The 25418-nt window shown below is 39.1% G+C and overlaps 1 protein-coding gene across 2 annotated transcripts in view; it reads left to right on the plus strand.

Moving 5' to 3' along the window:
* The first annotated feature begins 1257 nt into the window (after positions 1–1257).
* The window catches only part of LOC131696080 (uncharacterized), a 145902-nt gene continuing 121741 nt past the window's right edge, over positions 1258–25418 (plus strand). Inside the window, exon 1 of one of the 2 annotated variants that reach the window (XM_058984613.1) lies at positions 1258–2044. Coding sequence is in view for 1 of the 2 variants with exons in the window: in XM_058984612.1 (XP_058840595.1) it covers positions 5997–6028 (32 nt within the window). In the remaining variant the exon portion in view is untranslated. Of the gene's footprint in view, positions 2045–5981; positions 6029–25418 lie in introns of those variants that run through there. The other variant, XM_058984612.1, reaches the window with a different exon arrangement.

Genomic DNA, 25418 nt, shown 5'->3' on the forward strand with positions numbered 1-25418 from the left:
ACTTTTGCTGAAAAAAGCGTTATGTGCAGCGTCGTATTATTCTTGGACCGGAAAAATAGCAACATTGTTCGGAAGATTTCGGAAGGGTCAAATGTGCGAAAAGAAGAATGTCGAAGGAAAAATAAGAAGCCGATTGTCACGTCTTGTCCTAGATTTGTTCCAGTAGTTATTCTGCCGGCAATGGGAAATTGCAAGATGATGTAATATGAGCAAAATCGCTCGGAAAAATGACAGTTCAGCGACCTTGTTTACATATTGTTAGAATAGAATTCGAACTAAATTTCTTGTACTGTGTGGAATAAAAAATTATCATTATTAAGTATTGTTGGGAATTCGTATCCATTCCAAATTTAACCAATGCCAATCTTTATAAATCCAATCAAAATGGAAAATTACAAGTTAATTTAATCAACAAATCATGGAGTGTCGTTCCCCTCGATTATTTCCCTAAAGAGCATAGTCCTTAGACCAGTGGTTTTCAACCTTTTTCGTTCCATGCACCCCTTTCCGAATATTGATCCCTTTCTGAAAATTCATTACCATTACTATTACCATGTCAGAAAAAAAAAGATTTTTAATTGGATGAAAACCAAAATGTTCCAATTAGAAAAATGTTCCTGAGCAATCTCAGAAAGCTAATTTACCCCTGGGGATGAATTCACCTCCGGTTGAAAACCACTGCCTTAGACTATATTAGCATAATATTGATCCATCCATCCACATATTTAATCTAAAATTTAGGTCAATGAAACTTTAACCTCAGTTTTCTCACTTCGTGCTGAATGTCACTTTAGAACTTTTCATAAATACTCTTAAACTGTTATAAATTTAAAGATAAGAATCACTCTTGCACAGGCAGAGACATCTAATCACTACCTTTCAAATCTATCATATTGGAATCAAATTATTCCGGGGGCTAAACAAGCTTTCGCTCGGATCGAATCTTTGATTAATGTTGCGCAACATTTGATCTGAATGTCGCGTCACATAAGCGAAAAATGTGCAACATGCGCGACCGGACCATTGAATGAAACGAAAATGACCCGAGCGGGGCGAGCATCCGCCGATAGCCGAATACAATCTACCCACCCACGTGCGTGGGGAAGTTCCAGCAGTGGGTACGATGCAAAGCGTGACGGCCGGAAAAGCGGTAGGCTCTAGCTAGATTGACTGAATGAAACATGTTCGGGCCGCCCGAGTTGTAGTCGGTGGGAGGACAGGCGGAAAATCATTTATAAAAGGGTATACACGTTGGTGAGTTTTATGATTTGCTGCAAGGACGTCGTTGACATAACACTTGTTGAACATCGCTGAAGACATTTTTCTTCGGTAAAGTGTTATCGAGCAGTTCAGTGCGTTGAGACAGGACATTTGTTGGGTGACCGATTGCCTCACGGTAGATATTATTGCGCTTTTCACCGAACGTGCACGGATGTGTGACTGGGTTCAGCGTGCGAGCGTTTCGATCCGAGTGATTTAGTTTGCACTAAAAAGGATATCAAGTAGCGGGTGTAGGGAACGACGTCCGATAGTTGAGTGAAACCGAAAACCAGCGGGGTGAACGTTATTTGTGAGGCGTACAATTTCGGGGGTAGCAATTATCGAGAGTACAGAACAGCAGAAGGCGCGTCGGAAGAAGAAGGTGTTTGATTTCCGACGCGAGTGGAACGGGGTTCCTACCCAAACACACAAACAATACGGCAAGGTGCTAGTCGTTCAAAATCCTTTCGGGACGATATATAATTCAACACGTCTTGAATTCCGTGGTTCGTAAATTTTAATGCCGCTGGATAATTGAAGAAGTTTACAAGCGTTGACAGTTGATATTTGAATGCAGTGCTGAGTGAAAATCACGTTATAAAATTTAATTTGCGTATATTTTGCGAGAAGGCTGACAGCAAGGTGATCATTCCAGCAGAAAGTTCAGCAGATTTTGGAAGTGTGATTTTTCACGTTCTATGACAAGACAGCAGCAGTGATTTTTCCACCGACGGAAACAAGATACCTTACTTTCGTGGTACTTTTGCAATCTACATAAATTAATGTAAGTAAATATAGCTAGATAGCTGTAGTGATAAGTATGTATCTTATAAAGGAAAAGGGAGCGGGCGGTTTTTTGTGGTAGGCTGTTATTGTTTGGTCGGGAAATGTCGTCAACAGTCTTTGCCTGTGTATGGAACTTCATAGTAATCAGTCCATCTTAGATGCTAGATTTGTATACACAGCATGTACGGGCACGTGTTCCATGGAAAATGAAACCAAATGTTGATTCTTCGTACGATTAGCATTTTTAGGTAAACCATTAGGTTATCCTGGGGTATCATTTTCCAAGCTGCGTCAGCAACATTGAGATCAATAATCATTGCTTGATGTGAGGTTAGGAGTGCATATTAGTACGTAGATGTTCTTTCATAGATGCTAGCGGACGAAGTTTGATAGAAGAATAAGAAGATTATTTATTTGGATATGATGAAGAAATTTATTTAATCAGTGAGCTTGATTACTTCGCTTTCGGCATAATTCTTTATTTTGGAATGTCTAAGGAAGCCATGTAACGAGAAATTGTAATGCACTGAGAATACTCCCTGAAGAATATGCTATGTAAAAATACAAGCTTTTTGAGTTAAAATTTCGTAATTTTGTCAATTATTGCATTTTAGAAAATTTGGATTGAATACCAAAAATTACACCAGTTACTAAAATGATTTTCCAAAGGGTATTGGCTGACATTTTTTTGAATGAAGCGTTCATTGAGTTTTGGAAATCCCAAAAAAATCGATATGTTCAGAAGTGTTTGAGCACATCTCGAATTTTGTTCGTCCCATTTTACCAATAGGGCACTCAAATTGCAGATTTGTAGGATTTTTTGTTAATCAGCGTAACATGACATTGCTAGTTAACCTTCTTTAGGTGTTTGGGTCAATATGACCCTAAACGAACTTTCCAAAGCTGTTTGCAGTTTTGCACCTAAAAGTTAAGAATTCCTTGACTTTTCCTCTATCATGGGGAGCAACGATTTTCAATAGAATTGAAAGTTTTAGCTTATTCCTGAAGGGCTGTACAAAAAAAGTTACGAATAACGTGTTAGCGGTTCATATTGACCCCGATTTCGAACTCAGTTTTAAGACACATTTTCAACCAAATCTATATGTACTAGTGCTTAAATTGTTTAAATTTTCAGTTTCTGGTAGATATTATCGGTTTTGAACTGGTTGGTCAGTGGGAATCGGTGCCGAATGAGGTCATGTTTGGCATCCATAGATGTATGCAGAACCGTCATCATAAATCACAGGTTTGTTGACAGAATACTAATTATAAACAAATGCTAAACAAAAATGGGAATGTATATGTTAAATTTGGACATGATGCGACCGATCTTAGGTGCCCCGGATTCCGATTCCGGCGGCATAATAGTATTCTCATAATATTGATCAAGCGACAATGAAAGTGATCTCAAAAATTTGTAATATGCTTGAAAGTTTATATAAAATCCCATCTAAAATGATATTCTGATTCCATCTAAATGGATTCTACATCTGGAAATCATCTGGAATATTCGGAACATTCGTAAAACTGGCTATTTCATGAATCTAGTTCTAGAATTCTGAAGTTTTTTCGAAAACATTATGGAGTGAAAAGTTGACCCTATTGGTCACATAAAGACCATCCAAAAAATCCGGAACGTTCGCTGAACTGATCAATTCATAAAGTTGGTCTTAGAATCAGGTGTTTTTTTTTATTGTTTCCTAAATTCAATGAAAATTCGGAGTTCTAGGACTAGATTCATGAATTGACCAGTTATACGGATGTTCCGGATCTTTCGGATTATTTTCACGTAGAATCTAGCGTCAGTATTTGAATCAGAGTATCAATATCATTTTAAATGGGATTTTATATAAAACTTCAAGCATATTACAAATTCTGGGGATCAGTTACATTGATTGCCCACATTGTTACTTGATCAATATAATGAGAAATACTATTGTATCGCCGGAATCGGCATCGAAATCGTAATCCGGGACACCTAAGATCGGTTGTATCATTTCCAAATTTAATATTTACATTCTCATTTTTGTTTGTTTGTGTTTATTAGTATTCTGTCAATAAACCTGTGATTTATGATGACAGTTCTGAATACATCTATGGATGCCAAACATGACCTCATTCGGCACCGATTTCCACTGACCAACCAGTTCAAAAACGGTAATATCCACCAGAAACTGAAAATTTGAACACTAACAAACAATTTAAGTACTAGATATAGATTTAGTTGAAAATGTGTCTTAAAACTGAATTCGAAATCGGGATCATTATGACCCGCAAACACCTTATTCGTTACAAAAAGTTAACACCTAGCGAAGGTGAAATGAACTGTTTTTGTAACTATTAATAAACTCGGATTTTGTGTTTAGATTTTATCTCATTAGGAATATTACTAATGTAACAAATTTAGATTGTTGGTACATTTTAAGATGTCTCCAAGACTATATTCATAAACCGAACATAAAACTGGTTACTCTACAAAACTGCTTCAAGACACTCATAAACCCCCCTTAAAATGAAGAAGGTAGTTTTCAAGAGTATTTTCCAAGGCTCTTGAATTATACGCTTTGAAGCCAAAAACACGATTTTTGTTGAAAAACTGCTTAAGGGAGGCGTCTGGTGTACTGGGAAAAAATCGATTTTGATCCGCTTACTAACAGTATTAAACCTCTAGAATAGTCTCCCGGAATCTCGGTGGCCACGCTAAACTTCTTTTGTTTTAAATAGACATGCATTGCTCGCGCGTATTTGCTATAACACGCGCAGATTTCAATCTATCGTCAACAATTTTCGAAAAACTGACAGCGATAAAAATACACTGTAAACAATACACGCTAATAGTTTGGGTAGAAATTTTCAAGAGCAAATACCCGATGGGTTATATTCTACAACGTATTTTCCGTGATGAAATTTGATGTTCTTTTTTTTCAAATTGGCGAACACGATTACTTAAAAACTGACTTGTTTTTTATAAGAATGTACAACAAGTGTAGCCTGTCGATGAACCACAGAAAACTTTTTTCTCTCTATTATTTTGAAGAAAACTTAGCGAATTTTACATTAAACTTTGAGATTTGTCGGTTTTCATGAAGTCATTTTCTGAAACTCAAATTTTTTTCATTTTTTTTTTTTTGGTTCATCGAGTAACTACAACTCTAAGTTTTACAAACCCTATTGAATTTCCTGTGTTAGACAATTTTATCAAGAATTATCGAATTATCGTGTTCGCTGCGGCGCTCTTAGCTGTGGAAATGGTTGGACGTTTACTCTTGGAACACTCGTATGTGTGGCTCTGCGTGACTGAAAATATTTTTTCTTTACGTACACAATTAATGTATAAATAGATCTTAACATTACATAAAAGATCCATTGTTGGCTTGCCTTCAAAATCGTAAACCAGACGTCCCTCTTAAATGAGTTGTCAGTATTCTGGAACGGTCAACTTGTTCTGGAATTCAACAATGTTATTTTGGTAACAAATTTCTGAGAAAATATATTTATTTTGCGTCAAATGGCTAACATTATGGGTAGGTTTAATATGAGTAGGCGACTAAAAATATTTTGTCACATATTCCTGCGCAAAAAGTTTGTTTGAATTGATAATGTTGTATGACACTCATAAAGGGATTTTTAAACATGACATGATTTACAAACACTTATGTTTAGGACTTTTGTACAGAAAAGTACTTTCAGGTTCAGTATTTTCACGCATAATTGGAAATATTTAACTGGGATAAGGTCAGATGTGTTTTCAAGTGCTTTAAACAGAGCGTCAGAGGGAGAGAGAATGTGATTCATAAAAAATCAGGTAGATATTTCGTGTGAAATGTCTAGGATTATTTTACTGTCGACCGCACAACAGCCGTATATTGAGGCGATTACGATGCAGTCTCTTTCCACTTATCTTTATAGCTTGCGAATTGTTTCGTTCGGAATTCTCGATCTGAAGAACCATGAAAAAGAAATGGTTCAACTATACGAATAAGTAAGTAAACTATAGGAATAAGTAAATTCTGGGAAAAGAAAGCGGCCATTGAAAGAGTCACTGGTTATATAAACTGCTTTTGAGGCTTGAGTATACCTTGATCATAAAAATCAATTGTAAGAAATATAAAACGGCCTGGTGAAAATTTTGAAACGGGATCCGAGTATTGGAACGTTAGAAGCATTCTACTGTAAAAGTTTTGCTAACTATAATTTTATTGCAGAATATGATTCTAAGTATCATTTCAAATCAAAATGCATTCAACAAAAATTTTCCAAAAGGCGGTAGTTGTGGAGATATTTGGAATTTTGCTCCAACAAATACAATTAATTCGTGTAATTTTGCCCTTTTTAAAAGTTACTCGCGTTTCCCCATCATAAAATGTAAACAATCTAATGTTTATCGCTCATAACAGTTTTTGCAACCGGCCGAGACGGTTGTGCCTCCAGGTGGAAGGTTTTGTTCTCGAGAGAGTGACGGAGTGCGAGACGCTGTATGCGTTTTTGTGGGAGAGAGAGAGACCAGTTTGTTAAGTGTGAGTCGACAGTTGATACGTCGGAGGCGTGGTCAACGGCATCCTCGGTGTTTTGACAGCAAACCGCGGGTAGACGAATTTGCCTACCGCGGTGGCAGAAATCGACAGTGATCGTGCCTGTACACACAGAAAAAATATATTGTATTGGTGTCGTCGGGCAATTCTAATCGACGAGAGGGGAAGCGTCACAGGTAGACCCATTTGCTCTATTCGTCTACCGCAGAAGTGGTACGACGAATAAGGAAAACAAGTGGCACCGAAAAGTGCCGCATCGACAGTGGGATTTTCGCAGCAAGCCACAGGTAGCCACATTTGTTTACCGCGGCGGTGGAAACGGAGAGAGAGCGCTTGTGGTGGTGATACCGACGAGCAGCTTAACCGGAGAGAGTTTTGAAGTGTTGCAGGTAGGCCTATTTCTCTACTGAAGAAGCAACGCGACGAAGAAGGACATCAAGTGTCACATTGTCAAACAACGGGCACCGAGTTTACAACGTAACACATGAGGTGTGTTCTACAGGTATAACAGGTATATTTTTCATTCCTTTTTGTGATAGTTTTTCTTGCTAGGTAAAATGGATGAAGAGATGGAAGAACGAGTAACAGACCCTCCCCCTAAGCCTTATGCTGAAAATGTAAATCCGACTAGAATTAAAATTTACCCAGAGTCGTCAACGGGACCATGGATTGTATTTATTAGGCGTAAAGTAAAGGCGCTAAATATTATTCAAATTTCTAAAGATTTGACTTCGCGATTCTCGGATGTAAAAGAGATCGTCAAAGTCAATAAAGATAAAATACGCATTGTCGTTGGTAGTCTCAAACAAGCCAATGCAATTGCTTCTTGCGAGCTTTTTACGCGTGAGTATAGAGCGTATATTCCTTCAAAGGAAATTGAAATTGATGGGGTCATCACAGAATCGAGTTTGACTGTTGATGACATAATTAAGCATGGGGTTGGTCGTTTCAAAGACACCATACTTAAAGACGTAAAGATACTTGAATGCAAGCAATTGCATTCAGTATCACACGAAGGAGATAAAAAAGTTTATCGACTGTCTGACTCATTTCGAGTGACTTTCGCTGGGTCTGCGCTGCCCAACTATGTCATTATCGATAAGATTCGTCTCCCTGTTCGCCTTTTTATCCCTCGTGTAATGAATTGCCTTAATTGCAAACAGCTTGGCCACACAGCCACTTACTGTTCCAATAAGGCACGGTGTGGCAAATGTGGGGGTTCTCATCAAGAGGATATATGCAATGAAAATTCAGAAAAATGTTTAATGTGCGGAGAAAACTCGCATGAGCTCCCTGCATGCCCCATTTATAAATTGCGCGAGGATAAAATTAAACGATCCTTGAAGGAGAGGTCTAAGCGCTCCTATGCAGAAATGTTGAAAAATGCTACCCCTAAACCCATCTTCTTAGAAAACACTTACACATCTCTATTTTCGGAACAGTCTGACTCTGACGGAGCGTGCGAAGGTACATCATTTGTTTTACCCGGAAATTCCAGAAAAAGAAAACAGTCTTCTTTTCCCAAGCTGCCAAGCAAGGGCCTTAAAATTTCTCCACCAATAGATAAACTGCGCCCAAAACCGAAAAATTCCGATTCAAAACCGAAATCAATTCCGCCCGGTTTTGGGAACGTACAATCCAAACAGAACACCATTACTGGAAATAATAAAATTTCGACTTCCTCTGAGCCTCAGCCGGGGGTAGGATTATTGAAATTTTCTGAAATTGTTGATTGGATTTTTAAAGCATTCAATATTTCTGAACCACTAAAGAGTATACTTTCAGCTTTCCTCCCAACAATTAGAACATTTTTAGAGCAGCTGATTGCTCAATGGCCCATCCTTGCAGCGATTGTATCTTTCAATGGGTAATTCACCTCCTCCAATGAAAGATTCCATCACTGTTTTTCAGTGGAATTGCAGAAGTATCATACCTAAAATTGATTCCTTAAAAATTTTACTGCATAATTTAAAATGCGATGCTTTTGCTCTATGTGAAACATGGCTTACCTCAAACATTAATTTCAACTTAAATGATTTCAACATTATTCGCCTAGACCGAGACACCCCGTATGGAGGAGTGCTTCTAGGAATTAAAAAGTGCTATTCTTTCTATAGAATTAACATCCCCTTGTTTGCGGGCATTGAGGCTGTAGCTGTACAAACGAACATTAAAGGCAAAGACATGTCTATCGCTTCTATATATATACCTCCCAAAGTTCAAATTGGACAACGTCAAATTTTTGAGGTAGTGGAATCCATGGCTGCTCCGCGTCTGATACTGGGAGACTTCAACTCGCACGGAGTATTGTGGGGTTCCCTCTACAATGATAATCGATCCTCTTTGATATACAATGTTTGTGACGAATTTAATATGACAGTTTTAAATACTGGCGAAACAACACGCATCCCCAGACCTCCTGCGCCCAAGTGCATTAGATCTATCTCTGTGCTCGACATCACTTCGGTTAGATTGCACGTGGAAGGTTGTACCTGATCCTCACGGTAGCGATCATTTGCCAATCGTTGTTTCAATTAACAGTGAATTAGGCCTCACGAATTCAATCAATGTTCCTTATGACTTAACACGAAATATTGATTGGAAAACATACGAAACATTAATTTCCACTTCTCTTGCTTCGACAGAAGAGCTACCCCCTACCGAAGAATATGAATTCTTAGCGGGTTTAATTATTGAAGCAGCAGAACAAGCCCAAACGAAATGCAATCCTGGAATGACAATAAATAGACGGCCCCCTAATCCTTGGTGGGACAAAGAGTGCTCTGATGCATATGAAGCTAAACAAGTTGCCTACAAAGAAATTATGAAACAGAAAGGGGGTATACGTGAGAACTTTGAAAATTATTTCATTTTGCAAAACAAATTTGACAGTATACGTCGTGCCAAAAAATCTAGTTATTGGAGACACTTCGTTAATGGCTTGTCAAGAGAAACATCAATGAGTACTCTTTGGAACACAGCCAGAAGACTGAGGAATCGAAACGTGACTAATGAAAGCGAAGATTTTTCGAATCGTTGGATATTTAATTTTGCCAAGAAAATTTGTCCCGATTCTGCTCCTGCGCAGAAAATCACTCGCGATGCTCCCACAAGTAACGATTTCATAGATTCGCCTTTGACAATGATGGAATTCTCAATTGCACTCCTCTCATGCAACAATAATGCTCCGGGACTAGACAGAATTAAATTCAACTTGGTGAAGAATCTGCCTGACCTAGCAAAAAGACGCTTGTTGAATTTATTCAACAAGTTTCTTGAGCAGAACATTGTCCCGCACGACTGGAGACAAGTGAGAGTTATCGCTATTCCAAAACCGGGAAAGCCAGCCTCCGATCATAACTCGTATCGACCGATTGCAATGCTATCCTGCATCAGGAAATTGTTGGAAAAAATTATCCTACGACGTCTCGACAATTGGGTTGAGGCGAACGGCTTGCTATCAGATACCCAGTTTGGTTTTCGGAGGGGAAAGGGAACGAATGATTGTCTGGCGCTACTTTCGTCAGAAATCCAACTCGCTTACGCAAAAAAGAACAAATGGCGTCTGTGTTCTTAGACATAAAAGTAGCATTCGACTCAGTCTCCATTGATGTTCTCTCGGAGAAGCTACATCAATGTGGTCTTTCACCGATATTAAATAATTATTTATACAATTTATTGTCAGAAAAGCACATGCATTTTTCATATGGCGATTTGGCGACACTCAGAATAAGTTACATGGGCCTCCCACAAGGCTCTTGTCTAAGCCCCCTTCTCTATAATTTTTACGTGAATGACATTGATAATTGTATTGTCAGCCCATGCACTTTAAGACAACTTGCAGATGATGGGGTGGTTTCTGCCACAGGACCAAAAGCTATAAATTTACAACAACCATTGCAAGATAGCTTGGATAATTTATCAATTTGGGCTTTAAAGCTGGGCATCGATTTCTCTACGGAGAAAACAGAGTTGGTCGTTTTCTCAAGGAAGCGTGATCCAGCTCAGCTTCAGCTTCAGTTGGTTGGTAGAACGATAGCACAAGTCCTGACTTTTAAATACCTTGGAATTTGGTTCGATTCTAAAGGCACATGGGGAGGCCACATTAGGTATCTAACAACGAAATGCCAACAAAGGATAAATTTTCTGCGAACAATAACTGGATCATTGTGGGGTTCTCATCCAAGTGACATGATAAGATTGTATCAAACAACAATACTTTCAGTAATGGAATATGGGTGCATCTGTTTCCGTTCAGCTGCGAACACTCACATTATTAAACTGGAACGGATACAGTATCGCTGTTTACGAATTGCCTTAGGTTGCATGCAGTCGACCCATACGATGAGTCTTGAAGTACTAGCGGGAGTTCTTCCTTTAAAAGACCGATTCTGGGATCTTTCTTCTCGTTTACTTATTCGATGTGAGGTTATGAACCCACTGGTAATTGAAAATTTTGAAAGACTTGTCGAGCTTCAACCCCAAACCAGATTCATGACAGTGTATTTCAATCACATGTCACAAGAAATAACGCCTGCTAGGTATGTTCCCACATACGTCAATATACTAGATATTCCTGAATCCACTTTATTCTTCGACACGTCCATGCAAGCAGAGATTCGTGGAATTCCGGAGCATCTACGCTCGCGGGAGATCCCTAAAATATTCACAAGTAAATATCAACACATAGACTGCCTTAAAATGTTTTACACTGATGGGTCACGAATCAGTGAGGCCACTGGTTTCGGTATTTTCAACAATAATTTTTCAATTTCTCTCAAACTTGCAGAACCCGCCTCTGTTTATATAGCGGAACTAGCAGCAGTTCACTATAGTTTGCAAATAATTAATACTTTACCCTCGAACCATTACTTTATCCTCACTGATAGTCTCAGCACAATTGCAGCTCTACGCTCAAAGAGGATTGATAATCACGATCCATTCTTTTTGGGGAAGATACGAGAATCTCTGAGTAACCTAACAAGAAAATGTTATAAATTTACCCTAGTGTGGCTCCCCGCCCATTGCTCTATTGCGGGAAATGAGAAAGCTGATAATTTAGCCAAGATTGGTGCACTAGATGGTGAAATATATGAAAGACCCATCGCTTACAATGAATTTTATAGCGCTTCTCGACAGAGGACACTTGCTAGTTGGCAAACATCTTGGGACAATGGAGATATGGGACGATGGCTACACTCAATTATGCCTAAAGTATCAACGAAGGCATGGTTCAAAGGATTGGATGTAAGTCGGGACTTCATCCGTGTGATGTCTAGGCTCATGTCCAATCATTATACTTTAGATGCGCATCTCCGTCGTATTGGGCTCGCTGAGGGTAATCATTGTGCTTGTGGAGAAGGTTACCATGACATTGAGCATGTTGTTTGGTCCTGCACTGAATATCGTGAAGCCAGATCACAATTAGTAGATTCTTTACAAGTCCGAGGAAGACCAATCCATGTTCCTGTTAGAGACATCCTGGCGTATCGCGATCCTCTATACATGGAACTTATCTATCATTTTCTAAAAACAGCGTCTGTCAAAATTTAATTAAATTCATCTCCTCATACTCTCATCCAAGGCTAATCATTCACCAATTAAAGTGTCCTAGAATATTTAGTTTTTAAATTTAGACAATAACAGAAAACAAGTAAATAAATACACCCGAAAATACTAGATCATTATGAAATACAACAATGTAAGGAAAAAAGCAAACAATAAAGTGATTTCAGTGTTAGTTTTAGACAAAGTACTAGTATAATTAAAATTAGTCTTAAGGATTTTTGTAACGTGCTATGTAAAAAAAACGCTTTTAATCCACCTAACAGTGTGATGAGACATTTCTTATAACTCTTATCACTCTCTTCGGATATTATATCGTTTGAGAACATTTAGAACTTGATGCTTCGCGATGTTTTTGATAACACATACTACATGGGATAGTGGCAGGACTCAGAGAATCGCTCACATCAGCATAGGACAACATCAGTGCTAGAAATCTCAAACCAAATCAATGGAAAAGCGAAAAAATGGCCCATAAAATAGACATACTAACAAATTATTGCTAATGCTCTGTTAATAAAATATCTAAATTCCTCAATCAATGCATTGTGGTGGGAGAACTGAATTTTCTTAAAGGGGTTATGTATATTGTACTGAGCCAAAAAATCGATTTTTGTTTTTGAATCGAAATAAAGTTTATACTTTACTCAAATTTCCAACACGACTGAGACCTAAAAATCAACGTTTTTTCTGGAAAAAAGCGATACTAGCAGTGACACCATTCAAAGAAAATCAACAGTGAATATTTCCAGACTTGGTTTTATTTCCTATTTAAGAACTATTGTGTTTTTTACATCCTAGATTGCATGATTCAGTGATCGAAACCCAAAACTTCATGAGGTATTTGAAATAATTAAATTAAAATTTGTGTTTGCCATTGAAATTGACAAAATGATAGTATCGCCCCTTTGACGATTGTTTACTTTTTCGGTCCCACCTATCAGCATTGAAGTATCGCCCTTGCGTTTTTTTACAATACCAATTTTACAATTGTTGGGGGTTTGGTGAAAATCGATCTTACTGTCCAAACGGCATTTTTCCGAAACCGCAATTTTTGAAGTTTTAAAATTATGCAGAATTAATTTTTCAGAAAATAGTAACAGTTCGTGTTTTTAGCGAATTTGTTGAGACTTTATTGTAGTCATGAATATTAACCTGAGAAAATTCACCATAAATACTTCTTGGACGATATACCGTCAAAATTATTTTATCAAATGATGCGCTGTTTAACGTTTGTAAAACTCATCGAAGATACTAAACTTCCGAAATTGGCGGTTTCAAAATGATGTTATCTTGACCTTAAATTACTGTTTTTGAACATTTGATCTATACATATAATTGGTCATACAACAAAAATCAAATTCTCATCAAATCGATCAGGACCTGCTGGAGTCGAATGGAAATCGTCATTTCTCATAAATTTCTCTCTACATTCGGAAAGTGTTATCCTCGATATTAATCATATTACGTTTTCGTCTCAACTCGACGCTGTAACGGCCCACCCTAGCCGCAAAATCAATAAGAGTGAAGATGAGCGCCTTTACTTGGATACAAGGAGACAGTACGACTTTAATCGGTAAGTGAATAGGTCGATGTGAACTATCGGGGATTTCGCGGGAGATTTCTTTATTTTATCGGTTATATTTCCGAGTGGGGACTAACCGCGTGGTTGCCAAATAAGTACTGTGGTAGAAGCATTTTTTACGCTACGTGGCCGATCGAGGCGGGTTCGGTCACATCTGGGGGCTCAACCGGGATATTGATTGTAAGAATTGCTCGGGGAGTAATAATTTGCATAGTGCTTTATTCCTCGGGACAAAGGAAGTGGTGAAAATACGATTGGAGCTAATTGTTACGAGATTCGAGCAGTGAAAGAGACAACCAGTAAAGATACGATTGTGATTAGAATGGTTGTCAGATTCGAGCAGTGAAGGAGACAACCAGTAAAGATACGATTGTGATTAGAATGGTTGTCAGATTCGAGCAGTGAAGGAGACAACCGTTGAGTGTTATCGATCAGCAAATGTAGAAGTGATTCCAAAATGTGTTGGTAACCCAGAAAAGGGTAATTGGTGGTAGTGCAAACACTCCAGTGAGTGAGCGAGTATCTGCCTGATCGAGAGCAAGTCGAGTAGTGGTTAAACATTAAGAGATCGTTTATCGGAACAAACAGTGTGTGAAATAAACAAAATGAATAATTCCTCTTGGCTGGTTTCCCCAACTGGGCCGTTTATTCAGGGTCAAATGAACCGAGTGCAGTTTTCGTCTACACCGCAATCGAACCCAGCGAGGTCAGACGATATAGTGGGTTCGCAATTAAATAATGGCGGAGAAAACGGAATTCCCGCTAATGCAAATGTAGTGAACAATGCGTGGGATCAAAACATCGGGCCGGGAGGAGAGCCTGGTGTAGGGCAGATAGAGAATCCGGAACAAGCAGGACCACCGTTAGGATCCAATGAGGGTTTATCAGAGACGGCTAGTCTATTAGAACAGAATAGGAGGTGTCATGAAACGTTGGTGAATCTTGTCCAGTCACTGCATAATCGGATGAATGCGTTAGAACAAAACATTGCGGCTAAACCTCCACAAAATAACCCAGCGTTGGTTCATCCACCAACCCTCAGTGGACCTATCGAAACGCAGGACAGTCAACGGGTTTTCCCATCAAATAGCGGAACTGGAGTACAATACGCTGTTCCCACGACCAGAATAGATTGGCCGAATGTTGCGCCAATTCTTCACCCTAACGTTCCACAAAGTCATAACGCTGCCTGGTTCGGCCCTGCAAGTGTGAATGCGCACGGTAGCCGGTGGTCTGGCTTATATGCATCTGGTCATTTATTGCCGCAGCAGATGTCACACGGCTGGCCTGGCGACAACGGAATTGGTATCAGTATTCCACATGGATATCGACCAGTTGGGCCGAGGGGCACAGATCTTGGTCCATCTTTAAACAACAACAGTTCGGCTGTTCCCACCACCGCAGAAGGAAATGTTTCTCGAGGAAACCTCTTCCCACGACCGATATTTAGTGGCGTAAATGACGATCTCCACCCGGTGGAATTTTTAACCGAACTGGAACGGTATTGCGTACATCAAAGCTTGGGGGAGTATGATAAATTGCCTGTCGCGCTCTCTTGCTTGGTGGGTGAAGCCAAGATATGGGCTAGAGGGTTTGGGTATTTGTTCCAGAACTATGGAACTTTCACACACTATTTCCGAGATCAATATTGGGGACCCACGACGCAACGCCAAGTTTCAGAGGATATTGCACGGGGCTCATATGTCCCCAAGGAAGGGTCCAGAATGGCCCAATATTTTCTGGGAATTGTCACCAAAGCTAGGTTTCTTACTCCTGCTCCGACTGAAAGAGAACTTATTCAACACTTGTCGAAGCATTTTCCTCGAAATGTTCAACAGTTGTTGGGATCATGTATGGACATCGGAGCGGCCTTCGACACTCTACAATCCGAAGATAGATTCATTAACTCTTCAACGCGTTATAGTAACTCGAACACTCCACAAAACTGGCGTTCTCGTGAATCAGCTGGCAGCGGTCGAAACGGGAACAGAACCGCGTGGGCAGGCACGACTGGGGGTCAGCTAGGCCCGAATGGAGGACACAATTACACCAGTTCAAGCAATGTGCGGATGGCCGTGGTGGAAGAAGAAGAGGTATCCGGATCACTGGATTCTTCGGTTCTAACAGTATTTGTTGGACCTGATGAGTTACTCGAGGAAGATCACGAACAGGTTAGAAAAACAAAACCGAGGAAGTCTCCATACGTTACTGTAACTGTCGGGGATATGCAACTACAGGCGTTAGTAGACAGTGGGTGCGAGCTGTCGTGTATTTCCAGAGAGCTGTACAACCAATTAAAAAGAAGCGATATAAGTATGGCCGAACTACCCATGCGAGGAATATCTCTACGAGGAGCATTTGGCAAGAAAAGTAAAAGAGTCACAACACAAGTCTTATTAACAGTGGAATTCAATGGGTGGCCGGTAGATGTCCCATTTGTAATTGTACAAGAGTTGGTTAACCCTATGATACTTGGTGGAGATTTTCAAGATGATTTAAGTGTCTGGATCCATCTGGATGAACAGAGAATCCGTTTAGTGAAAGAGGGGAAGGAGCTATGGGTCAACTTCAGCCCAACCAGTGGACGAAAAGATTGCGTAGAAAACATTTCCCTGTGCGAACGTATGATCAACTTTGTCGACGAAGAACCGATAGAGACAGAATTAAAAAATAATCCAGGGGCGCGAATAACCTTAAGCGAGACTGAAAACATTGAATTACAAAAACTGATGCAAGAATTTGCAGACATATTCTCAGAACAACGACCAGGATTAACTACCCTATATCATCACGAAATATTAGTGACAGATGATAAGCCATTTAACTTGAAACAATATCCAGTCCCCTTTTCACGAGCAGCAAAGGTGGAGGAAACGCTAACTCAGATGGAGGAATGGGGAGTAATTGGCCGCTGTCCAACTCCATATGTCAATCCACTAGTCACCACGATGAAAAAAAATGGCGATGTGCGAGTTTGCCTTGATGCACGCCGATTAAACAAAGTGCTAGTCAGGGATCATGAAAAACCACCGAATATGCAGGAAATACTGCAGAAGTTTCATGGATCGAAATACTTTTCATCAATCGATCTTACTTCATCGTATTGGCAAATTCCGATCACTCCTGAACATCGTAAATATACCGGGTTCATGTACAATTCGAGGACATATGTGTTCAATGTTCTGCCATTTGGGTTGAACACCGCCGTGGCCAGTTTTTCGAGAGCGATGGACTTGATTCTTGGGCCGGAGATTTTGGCTTTCGTAGAAAAATATGTGGATGATTTGTTGGTGCACTCTGCCACGTTCAGACAACATATCACTCATTTGCGACGTCTGTTTGTCAGGTTGCGAGAGGCAGGGCTAAAGGTCAGTGTGGCAAAGTCTCATTTTTTCCGTGATACCGTTAGTTTTTTGGGCCACGTCATTGGAGCAGCCGGCATTGCAATTGACCCTGATAAAACCTCAGCTATACACAATTTTCCTACACCCGGGACATTGCACGACTTGCGCAGTTTCCTGGGACTAGTAAGCTACGTCTCCCGATTTGTACCCAAATTCTCCATGATAGCCCGACCGTTATATGATCTCCTTCAAAAGGAAAAGCCGTGGAAGTGGCTGAAACCACAAGAGACTGCATTCTATGAGCTGAAGGAGCTGTTTCTTAAGTATACTATGTTAAATCACCCTGATCCGAACCTCGTATTCGAGGTCCAGACTGATAGCTCAACCAAAGGGATCGCCGCGATACTTTTTCAGCGTCCCAGTTCGGGCGACATGAAAGTGATTTCCTACGCGAGTAGGACTTTAAAACCGGCGGAGGTCAATTATACGGTTACCGAGTTGGAAGCGCTTGCAGTGGTATGGGCGCTGGATAAATGGAGACAATATCTGTTGGGGAGACACATGAAAATAATAACCGATCACAAGGCGCTGATATTTCTAAAACAGTGTAAGCTTCTCAACGGACGCCTTACCCGATGGGTCCTTTTCCTGCAACAATATGATTATGATATAGAACATTGCAAGGGAGTAGACAATACTATCGCGGATACCCTATCACGATATCCCACAGAATTTATAATCAACGAAAGGGAAACCGGTCCAGCGTTTCACATAGCCTTGATGACTGGTCGGCTAAGTGCAACTGAGAAGGGTTTCCGCTGTGCCATTCGGGATATACGATCACAACAAGAGACAGATTCGTCGATAAGAAAAGTTCAGAGCATACTGGATGAGTCCGGAAGTATCGTTCAAAAGAACATGAAGTGCCAGATTCGTGAGGGTATTTTGTTTGTGTCCATGAAACGAGACGCAAATTGGCGAGTTTGGATCCCGAAGGGGCTGGTACTGAACGTTCTGAAGTTCTTCCACGAGGAAAGGGGGCACTTCGGTGTGTACAAAACATACGAGGCTATTAAACGATCAGCGTATTGGCGAGGCATGCGTAAGGATGTGAAAAATTTCGTTAAACAGTGCTTGACGTGTCAGCTAGCAAAAAACAGAAACTTCAAATTGACGGGTACATGCCGTAGCATCTTGCCTCAAAAGAAAAACCAAATCATTTCCATTGATTTGTATGGACCGCTACCTACAGGGACCGCAGGAGTGAAACACATTTTGGTAATCCTTGATGTGTTTACAAAATATGTGACTCTGTGCAGCATCCGAAAACCAACCGCTCGGGTCCTATGGCGTAGAATGCAAGCCTATATTAGTACCCACGGAAAACCAGAAGCGATTTTATGTGATCAGGGAACACAGTTCACGGCTAAAGACTGGGTGAACAGCTGCATGTTAGAAGGGATTAAGCTGATTCATACCTGTGTTCGGCATCCTCAAGCGAACCCAGTAGAACGGGTGATGCGAGAACTGTCCCGTCTGTGCCGAAGCTATTGTCAAGAGAATCACCGAACTTGGGCAAATAAGCTGGGGAAATTTTCGGAAATGATCAACGCTGTATCTCATGAGTCAACATTGTGTTCACCCTACGAGTTGCAATTCGGAACGAAACCCACCGATGCTCTACGAGGCCTTTTGGATTACCCACCGGGTGGAAGCAGCTCTGAAGCTGTAAATCTAGAGGTAATACAGGCCACTATGAAACGGAAGGCGGCGGTCCGGAACAAAAGGTTGGTAGGACCAACTATGAGCTTCCGAGCAGGCGACCTGGTTTTAGTGAAAGCAAATCCGGTATCCTCAGAAATAGACGGTGTAATAAAAAAATTCTTCATGGTGTATGAGGGACCGTACCGTGTTACCAAGGTGTGTCATGAAGATGTCTATTGTTTGGCTCATCCAGATAAGGACAAGGAAAGAGGGCGGTTCCACATAAGCTTGTTGAAGCCGTTCTATGGGTCTCCGGGCCCTAAACTTTAACACCATCATACAAACTGCAACTGAATGGCATGGAATGATAAGTGACGCGAAAACTAAAAATGTGCCATTCATAGTATTCGCTGGGAGGGGGTGATGTAACGGCCCACCCTAGCCGCAAAATCAATAAGAGTGAAGATGAGCGCCTTTACTTGGATACAAGGAGACAGTACGACTTTAATCGGTAAGTGAATAGGTCGATGTGAACTATCGGGGATTTCGCGGGAGATTTCTTTATTTTATCGGTTATATTTCCGAGTGGGGACTAACCGCGTGGTTGCCAAATAAGTACTGTGGTAGAAGCATTTTTTACGCTACGTGGCCGATCGAGGCGGGTTCGGTCACAACGCATTCCCAAAATAAAAACCTGTTTTAATCCACCTAGTGGTGCAATTGTGCTTTTCTCATTTGTTCAGACTACGATTCCATGGCGGGTTATGTTCAATACAATGGTGGAAATGAATATTACATGTTCAGTACGATTTGCACATACGTACAATGGATCGACAGCCACGATCTTGAGATACTATGTGATACTGAAACATCGCTTGACCGCCGCTGGTTTCAAGCGATGTTTCAGTATCACATAGTAAGATCCGGGAAGTACGGGTCCTGCCGAAAATTTTCAACTTGTTAAGAAATTTTAAACTAGTTTTAATTTTAAAGTAGCAACCCCTCACTGCATACTCCCTCCGGGCCGGTATGATTGACGATTTTTAGAGTGATTGCATAACCTTTCTATATGAGAAAGGCAAAAATGTACCAAAGTCCAAAAAAATCAATTTTTGTCAAACATTATTTTTTTCGAGTTTACATCAAATCTCGATGTTTCATGCATTATAAAGTCATTTGGCATCAAAAATACAAATTTGATTTTGAAAATTTTTCATTTCAGTTTATATGGGAATTTGCTGTTTGATTGCACTCTTCAACTCGTAACTCCGGAACCGAAAGTCCAATCAATAAAAAAATCAATTGCAGCCGATGGGAAGGTTGTACCTTTCATTTGAGACTAACTTTGTGCAAATCGATCCAGCCATCTCTGATTAATAGAGGTCACATTTTTTTTCCACATACACCCACATACATACACACACAGACATTTTCCGATCTCGACGAACTGAGTCGATTGGTATATGACACTCGGCCCTCCCGATCGGGATTAGATTGACGAATTTTAGGGTGAATGAGAAAGGCAAAAACATTTTTGCAAATGTTGAAAGTTATGCATTTTTTGGTGCGCAGTTCTATGTTTCATAGACATTAAATCAATTTTAACTTCGCTTCCAATTAAATAAAGACCCTTATTACAGTACATCTCTACAAAAACGAGCTCAATTTGAAAAGAAATCTGAGGATTATGATTGATTACAGAACTCTGGAATTTTCTATTGGAATGTTTTCAGGCAGGATTTTGATATTGATGCAATTAGACAACTGTGAAATCAAGACCAATAGATCAGTTACATATCAGGACCCCATTCCGACAATTTGTCAAAAGTCCTCATTATGTTTACAACAACAGGATATCAATGCACGGATCAGATAATTGTTATTGTAATATTGAATTAAATCAATCTGCATCAATAAATTTTCAACTTCAATCCAATTTTTTTGTGGGTGTGGTGGCGGGGGGGGGGTCGTTGTATGGTGTTAAACCCCAAAACCTTCTCTTGGCTACGCCGTTGCTTGGAGTTATTTATTTCGCTTTTCATTTTCCGATATGTTTCAGATCGATCCGATGGTCATGAGTTAGAAAAATTGCAGTCAGAAAGTTCGCACAAATGAACATTTTTGCACTGATAAGTTATCAAGTTCCTTCCAGACAACTTGGAAGTGTTCGGTGATTATTTCTAGCGGTTGTAGATAGTAAAATGAAATACAAAATTCGTTTTATCGAAATAATGTTTGGCTTATTGAAATGGATTATTACTATATTGAACAATAAATAGGCGACAAAGAGTAATCCACAAACAACAAGCCATAACTTATAAAGTATTCAAAATAGATCTTTGAAGTCTTCAGTAAAGTTATTCGCAAAAGTAAGAGCTACAAATTTGCTGAAGACATCATTTTGATATAATCACTTCCAAGAAAATTTATGAAAATATCTCACTCATAGGGGGATTAATCAGCAAAAGCGCAATACCAAAAGAAAGGGCATATTGCCTCCATTAAATTCACCGAAGATACTATTGACCTAAAATAAGCCGTTTCGGCGTTAAAAATAGATTACATGTTTTTGGTCATATTTCTGGCAATGGGAAATGATAAAAATCTTTCGTCCGCATTTAATGTTAAATATCTCTTTTGATAATAGTCCGATTTCAACAATCTATAGCTTGTTCGAAAGGTATTCGTTGAAGCTATCTAAAAATATATAAATTGTTAATATATGTTGTCAATTTCGGCAGATAATTCAAAAAAACTGCAAAAAACGCCATTTTTACGCATTCAAACATTCATATCTTGAAAACTAAACATCAGAATCAAAAACAAATTAATAGCGTTCATACTGTTTTTTAGTTCTTTCATTTAAAATTGGTTTGGATAAGATCGGTTCAGCCATTACTGAGAAACACGAATGAGAATTTGTCCGTTACATACACACACACACAGACACACACACACAGACATTGTCCCAAATCGTCGAGCTGAGTCGATTGGTATATAAGACTCGGCCCTCCGGGCCTCGGAAAAAATCTTGAAAGTTTGAGCGAATTCTATACATTTCTTTTATAAGAAATGTAAAAAGAAACTGGCGTAAAAAGCTTTTGCAAATGCCGTGTCAAATAAACGTATGGAAAAAAAAAATCTAATATTTATCGTTTTAAAGACGTAAAAGAAACCTTTTCAGTGTATTACGATCATGGAGAAGCTTTCAATAAAAAAGTTTTCCTAACAATAATTTTTGACATATTTTTTATAATTCATACTATTTGCAGTCAAAAATACAATTTGAAATGGCGTTTACAATCAAATTATAAAAGAAAATTTCAATTCAAAATATTTCTTTTCCTATTAGATTTGTGTTGACAAAATTGCAATTTAAGTTTATAACTTAAATTTTTGATTTTGTAAAAAATATTTTTTCAAGTATATATTTTTCGTGCTGAAGTAATCATTCCCTGTAACTCGTTTTCAGGTAGTTTTTTTGTATAAAGTAATCGATTTTTTTTTTTCGAATATATGGGTCCCAAATTTTTGTGTCAATTGAACCACCCCTCGGGTAGTTAGAGCACCCCCCGTTTTGGCAAATTGCCAAAACCCTTGATTTTCTTTTGATCATATCTCCGGTTCTATTTACTCTAGAATCAAACCGCAAGTTGGCTTTTGAAGAAAATTGTTCAAGAAGTCTAGAAAACATATTTTTTGGTGGCAGTGTTGTCAACTATGCGATTTTTCCAGTTAGATATTAGAAGTTAATTTTTCTCTCAATACATATATTTTAATTTTGAAAATTCTAATGCCATCGCGTTCCTCAGACATTTTTCCATAAAAACACTTATCATCCCAATATAATATGACCGCATCCTGAGATATACCGTTTTGAAGGGAAAAACTCCCATTTTCTCATATAAAATCCATTTTTATTGGCCAAAATTGAGAAAATCGTCAAACGGTCATAAAAATCGACCCTGATCTGCTAGAAGCAAACCAAAAACGTAGTTTTTCATCATTTCTCGTCCTTCTTCACGAAAAATTATGTTTGCACACAGAATACTCAAGTTGGTTTTTTAGTTTTGCACGCTTGCGATTTTATATGGGAAATTGCGGTTTTTTCTCTTCAAAACGGTGTATCTCAAGATCCGCACAAATTATATTGAGATTATAAGTGTTTTTTTTAAATTTCTGAGGAACACGATGGCATTAGAATTTTCAAAATTAAAATATATGTATTGAGAGAAAAATAACCTTTTAATATTTAACTGAAAAAATCGCATAGTTGGCATCACTGCCGTCAAAAACTAATATTTTTTCTAGATTCCTTGAACAATTTTCTTCAAAAGCCATCTTGCGGTTTGATTCTAGAGTAAATAGAACCGTAGATATGATCAAAAGAAAATCAAGGTTTTTGGCAATTTGCCAAAACGGGGGGTGCTCCCATGACCCGAGGGGTGGTTCAATTGACAAAAAAATAGGTTTTTATATATTGACCCTAGATGATCAATTCCTCCAAATTTGGTTCAAATTCGTGACGGTCGATTACACGTGCCTTGATCACTTCGCATGGAATGAGCCATATGTAGAAACTTTAACGTCTTTTAAAAAATTTCTCTTGAGTCAAAATAATCCTATTTACCGTGGAAAATATTTAGTCCTCCATGTCGGTGACACGTGTAAAGTTTCATCGGAATTTAAGATGGTCGGTTACGATTTTACTGCTTAAACGTTCATTTACCGGGGTGTTTAAATGTTGGCGAGATCTCCGGCGTAAATATGTGTGGATGATTGCAATTGCATGTTCGCGTATATGACGAAGTCTGCGTTTTCGCGAAGGCTACGGGCGTTTGTACGTCTAGAATGAGGGAGATTGTGAGTGTATGTGAGATAATATGCATTTGATTGTGTTAGTGAGTATTAGTATAAGTCTATTTTAAGATATAGTAAAAAAGGAAAAACAACATGCCGAATACAGATAAAAAAGGTGTGAGGAGATTAAGGAGAAGCGTATAAATAAACCCACATTGTTTTAGGTATATGCGAGTAGTGAAAAAGCAAACTAATAGAAGTACAACATAAGCAGACTAGTGAAGTGGAAGAAAAGAACACACGTAAAATGCAATCAACCTACTTTAACTCGTCTAAATACCAGCAAATAATAGCATTCTTTTAGAACTTAGACATACTGTGCTGACCGGGAATGGATGATTCACGTGCGTAGGTAAATTAATCGTACCTTAATTTATCCAAACCGATCTCCCAAATAAATCGAATCGAATCGAATACTCGAATTGATCACAGGAAAAAGTGACCAACGAATCCTAGGAAGCCAAAAAATAGTCACTATTCTATCATATATGCCAGTTCTGCATCCATTCCCTGACCTACTTGTCACAAATACTAAGGCGAATACATACATAGATAAACATACGACTAGCACATATCAATTGTACACTGGTACTTAAAACTACAATTATCGTTAGTTTGAGCTGGTGCAGAGTGTAACGAAGCACAAAATTTAAAAAAGGTCCATAAGCCCTCTCGGTCTTTTCGATGCACCACTGTCGATGCGTAATGCAATAACTATCTTAAAGCAATTGTCTGTCAGATGTTCTTTGAAACTGATGCGCAAATTGTGATTGATGATGTTTGCTATACCGCCGAACCCATCAACCCAGGGGAGGGGAAAACAACATATTATTGTAAAAATGATAATGCTAATTTCTTTTTTTCTTTTTTTTTATTTCGACTATGTTAGTCACAGTTTCTTTTTTACATTTTAACGACATTCAATTAGCTAGAGATTACTGGGTAGGGAAAGTTATGAAACTTAGAGCCATAGTACTCAAGTGAGAGCAAGGATGCGAAGTAAACAGATCGGAAAACTAGAAGTGGTAGGGTCATTAGAACAGGCTTAATATCGTACGGGCTTAATCTTTGCCTTCTGTTAATGGGGGTCGAGCTTAGGCAGAATAACTACGAATCACCCGAGTTCACTAACATGTGTCCTGATAAAGGTAGACGTATCTATCTTTACCGTGACAACCGGCCGGTTTTCATCAGCAAGAGCGCACAACCCAGTCAAAATTGCAGATAAGTGAGAGATTTCCAATTTTTCTTACCTTTTTATGATTCAACTAGTGTCGTTTTGGGTTGAAACCCCCGAGGCGAATCCTGGTCGCGCTGGGCTCACTATAATGTTTACAACATTTATATTAAATGACTGTTTCGAGCCGGTTGTCACGGTAAAGATAGATACGTCTACCTTTATCAGGACACATGTTAGTGCACTCGGGTGATTCGTAGTTATTCTGCCTAAGCTCGACCCTCATTAACAGAAGGCAAAGATTAAGCCCGTACGATATTAAGCCTGTTCTAATGACCCTACCAATTCTAGTTTTCCGATCTGTTTACTTCACATCCTTGCTCTCACTTGAGTAATATGGCTCTAAGTTTCATAACTTTCCTTACCCAGTAATCTCTAGCTAATTGAATGTCGTTAAAATGTAAAAAATGATAATGCTAATTTTTTGGTAGAAAGCTTCTGTAGTTACCTGGGCAAGAATATGAAGAAGAACTTGGTAAAATTTCAGAACGATTGTTTCAGGAGATTTTGAGCTATGGTGCATACCGTATTTTTTCGAGGGGCCT

This window comes from Topomyia yanbarensis, unplaced genomic scaffold (assembly GCF_030247195.1).
Source record: "Topomyia yanbarensis strain Yona2022 unplaced genomic scaffold, ASM3024719v1 HiC_scaffold_7, whole genome shotgun sequence".
NCBI classification, from domain to species: domain Eukaryota; kingdom Metazoa; phylum Arthropoda; class Insecta; order Diptera; family Culicidae; genus Topomyia; species Topomyia yanbarensis.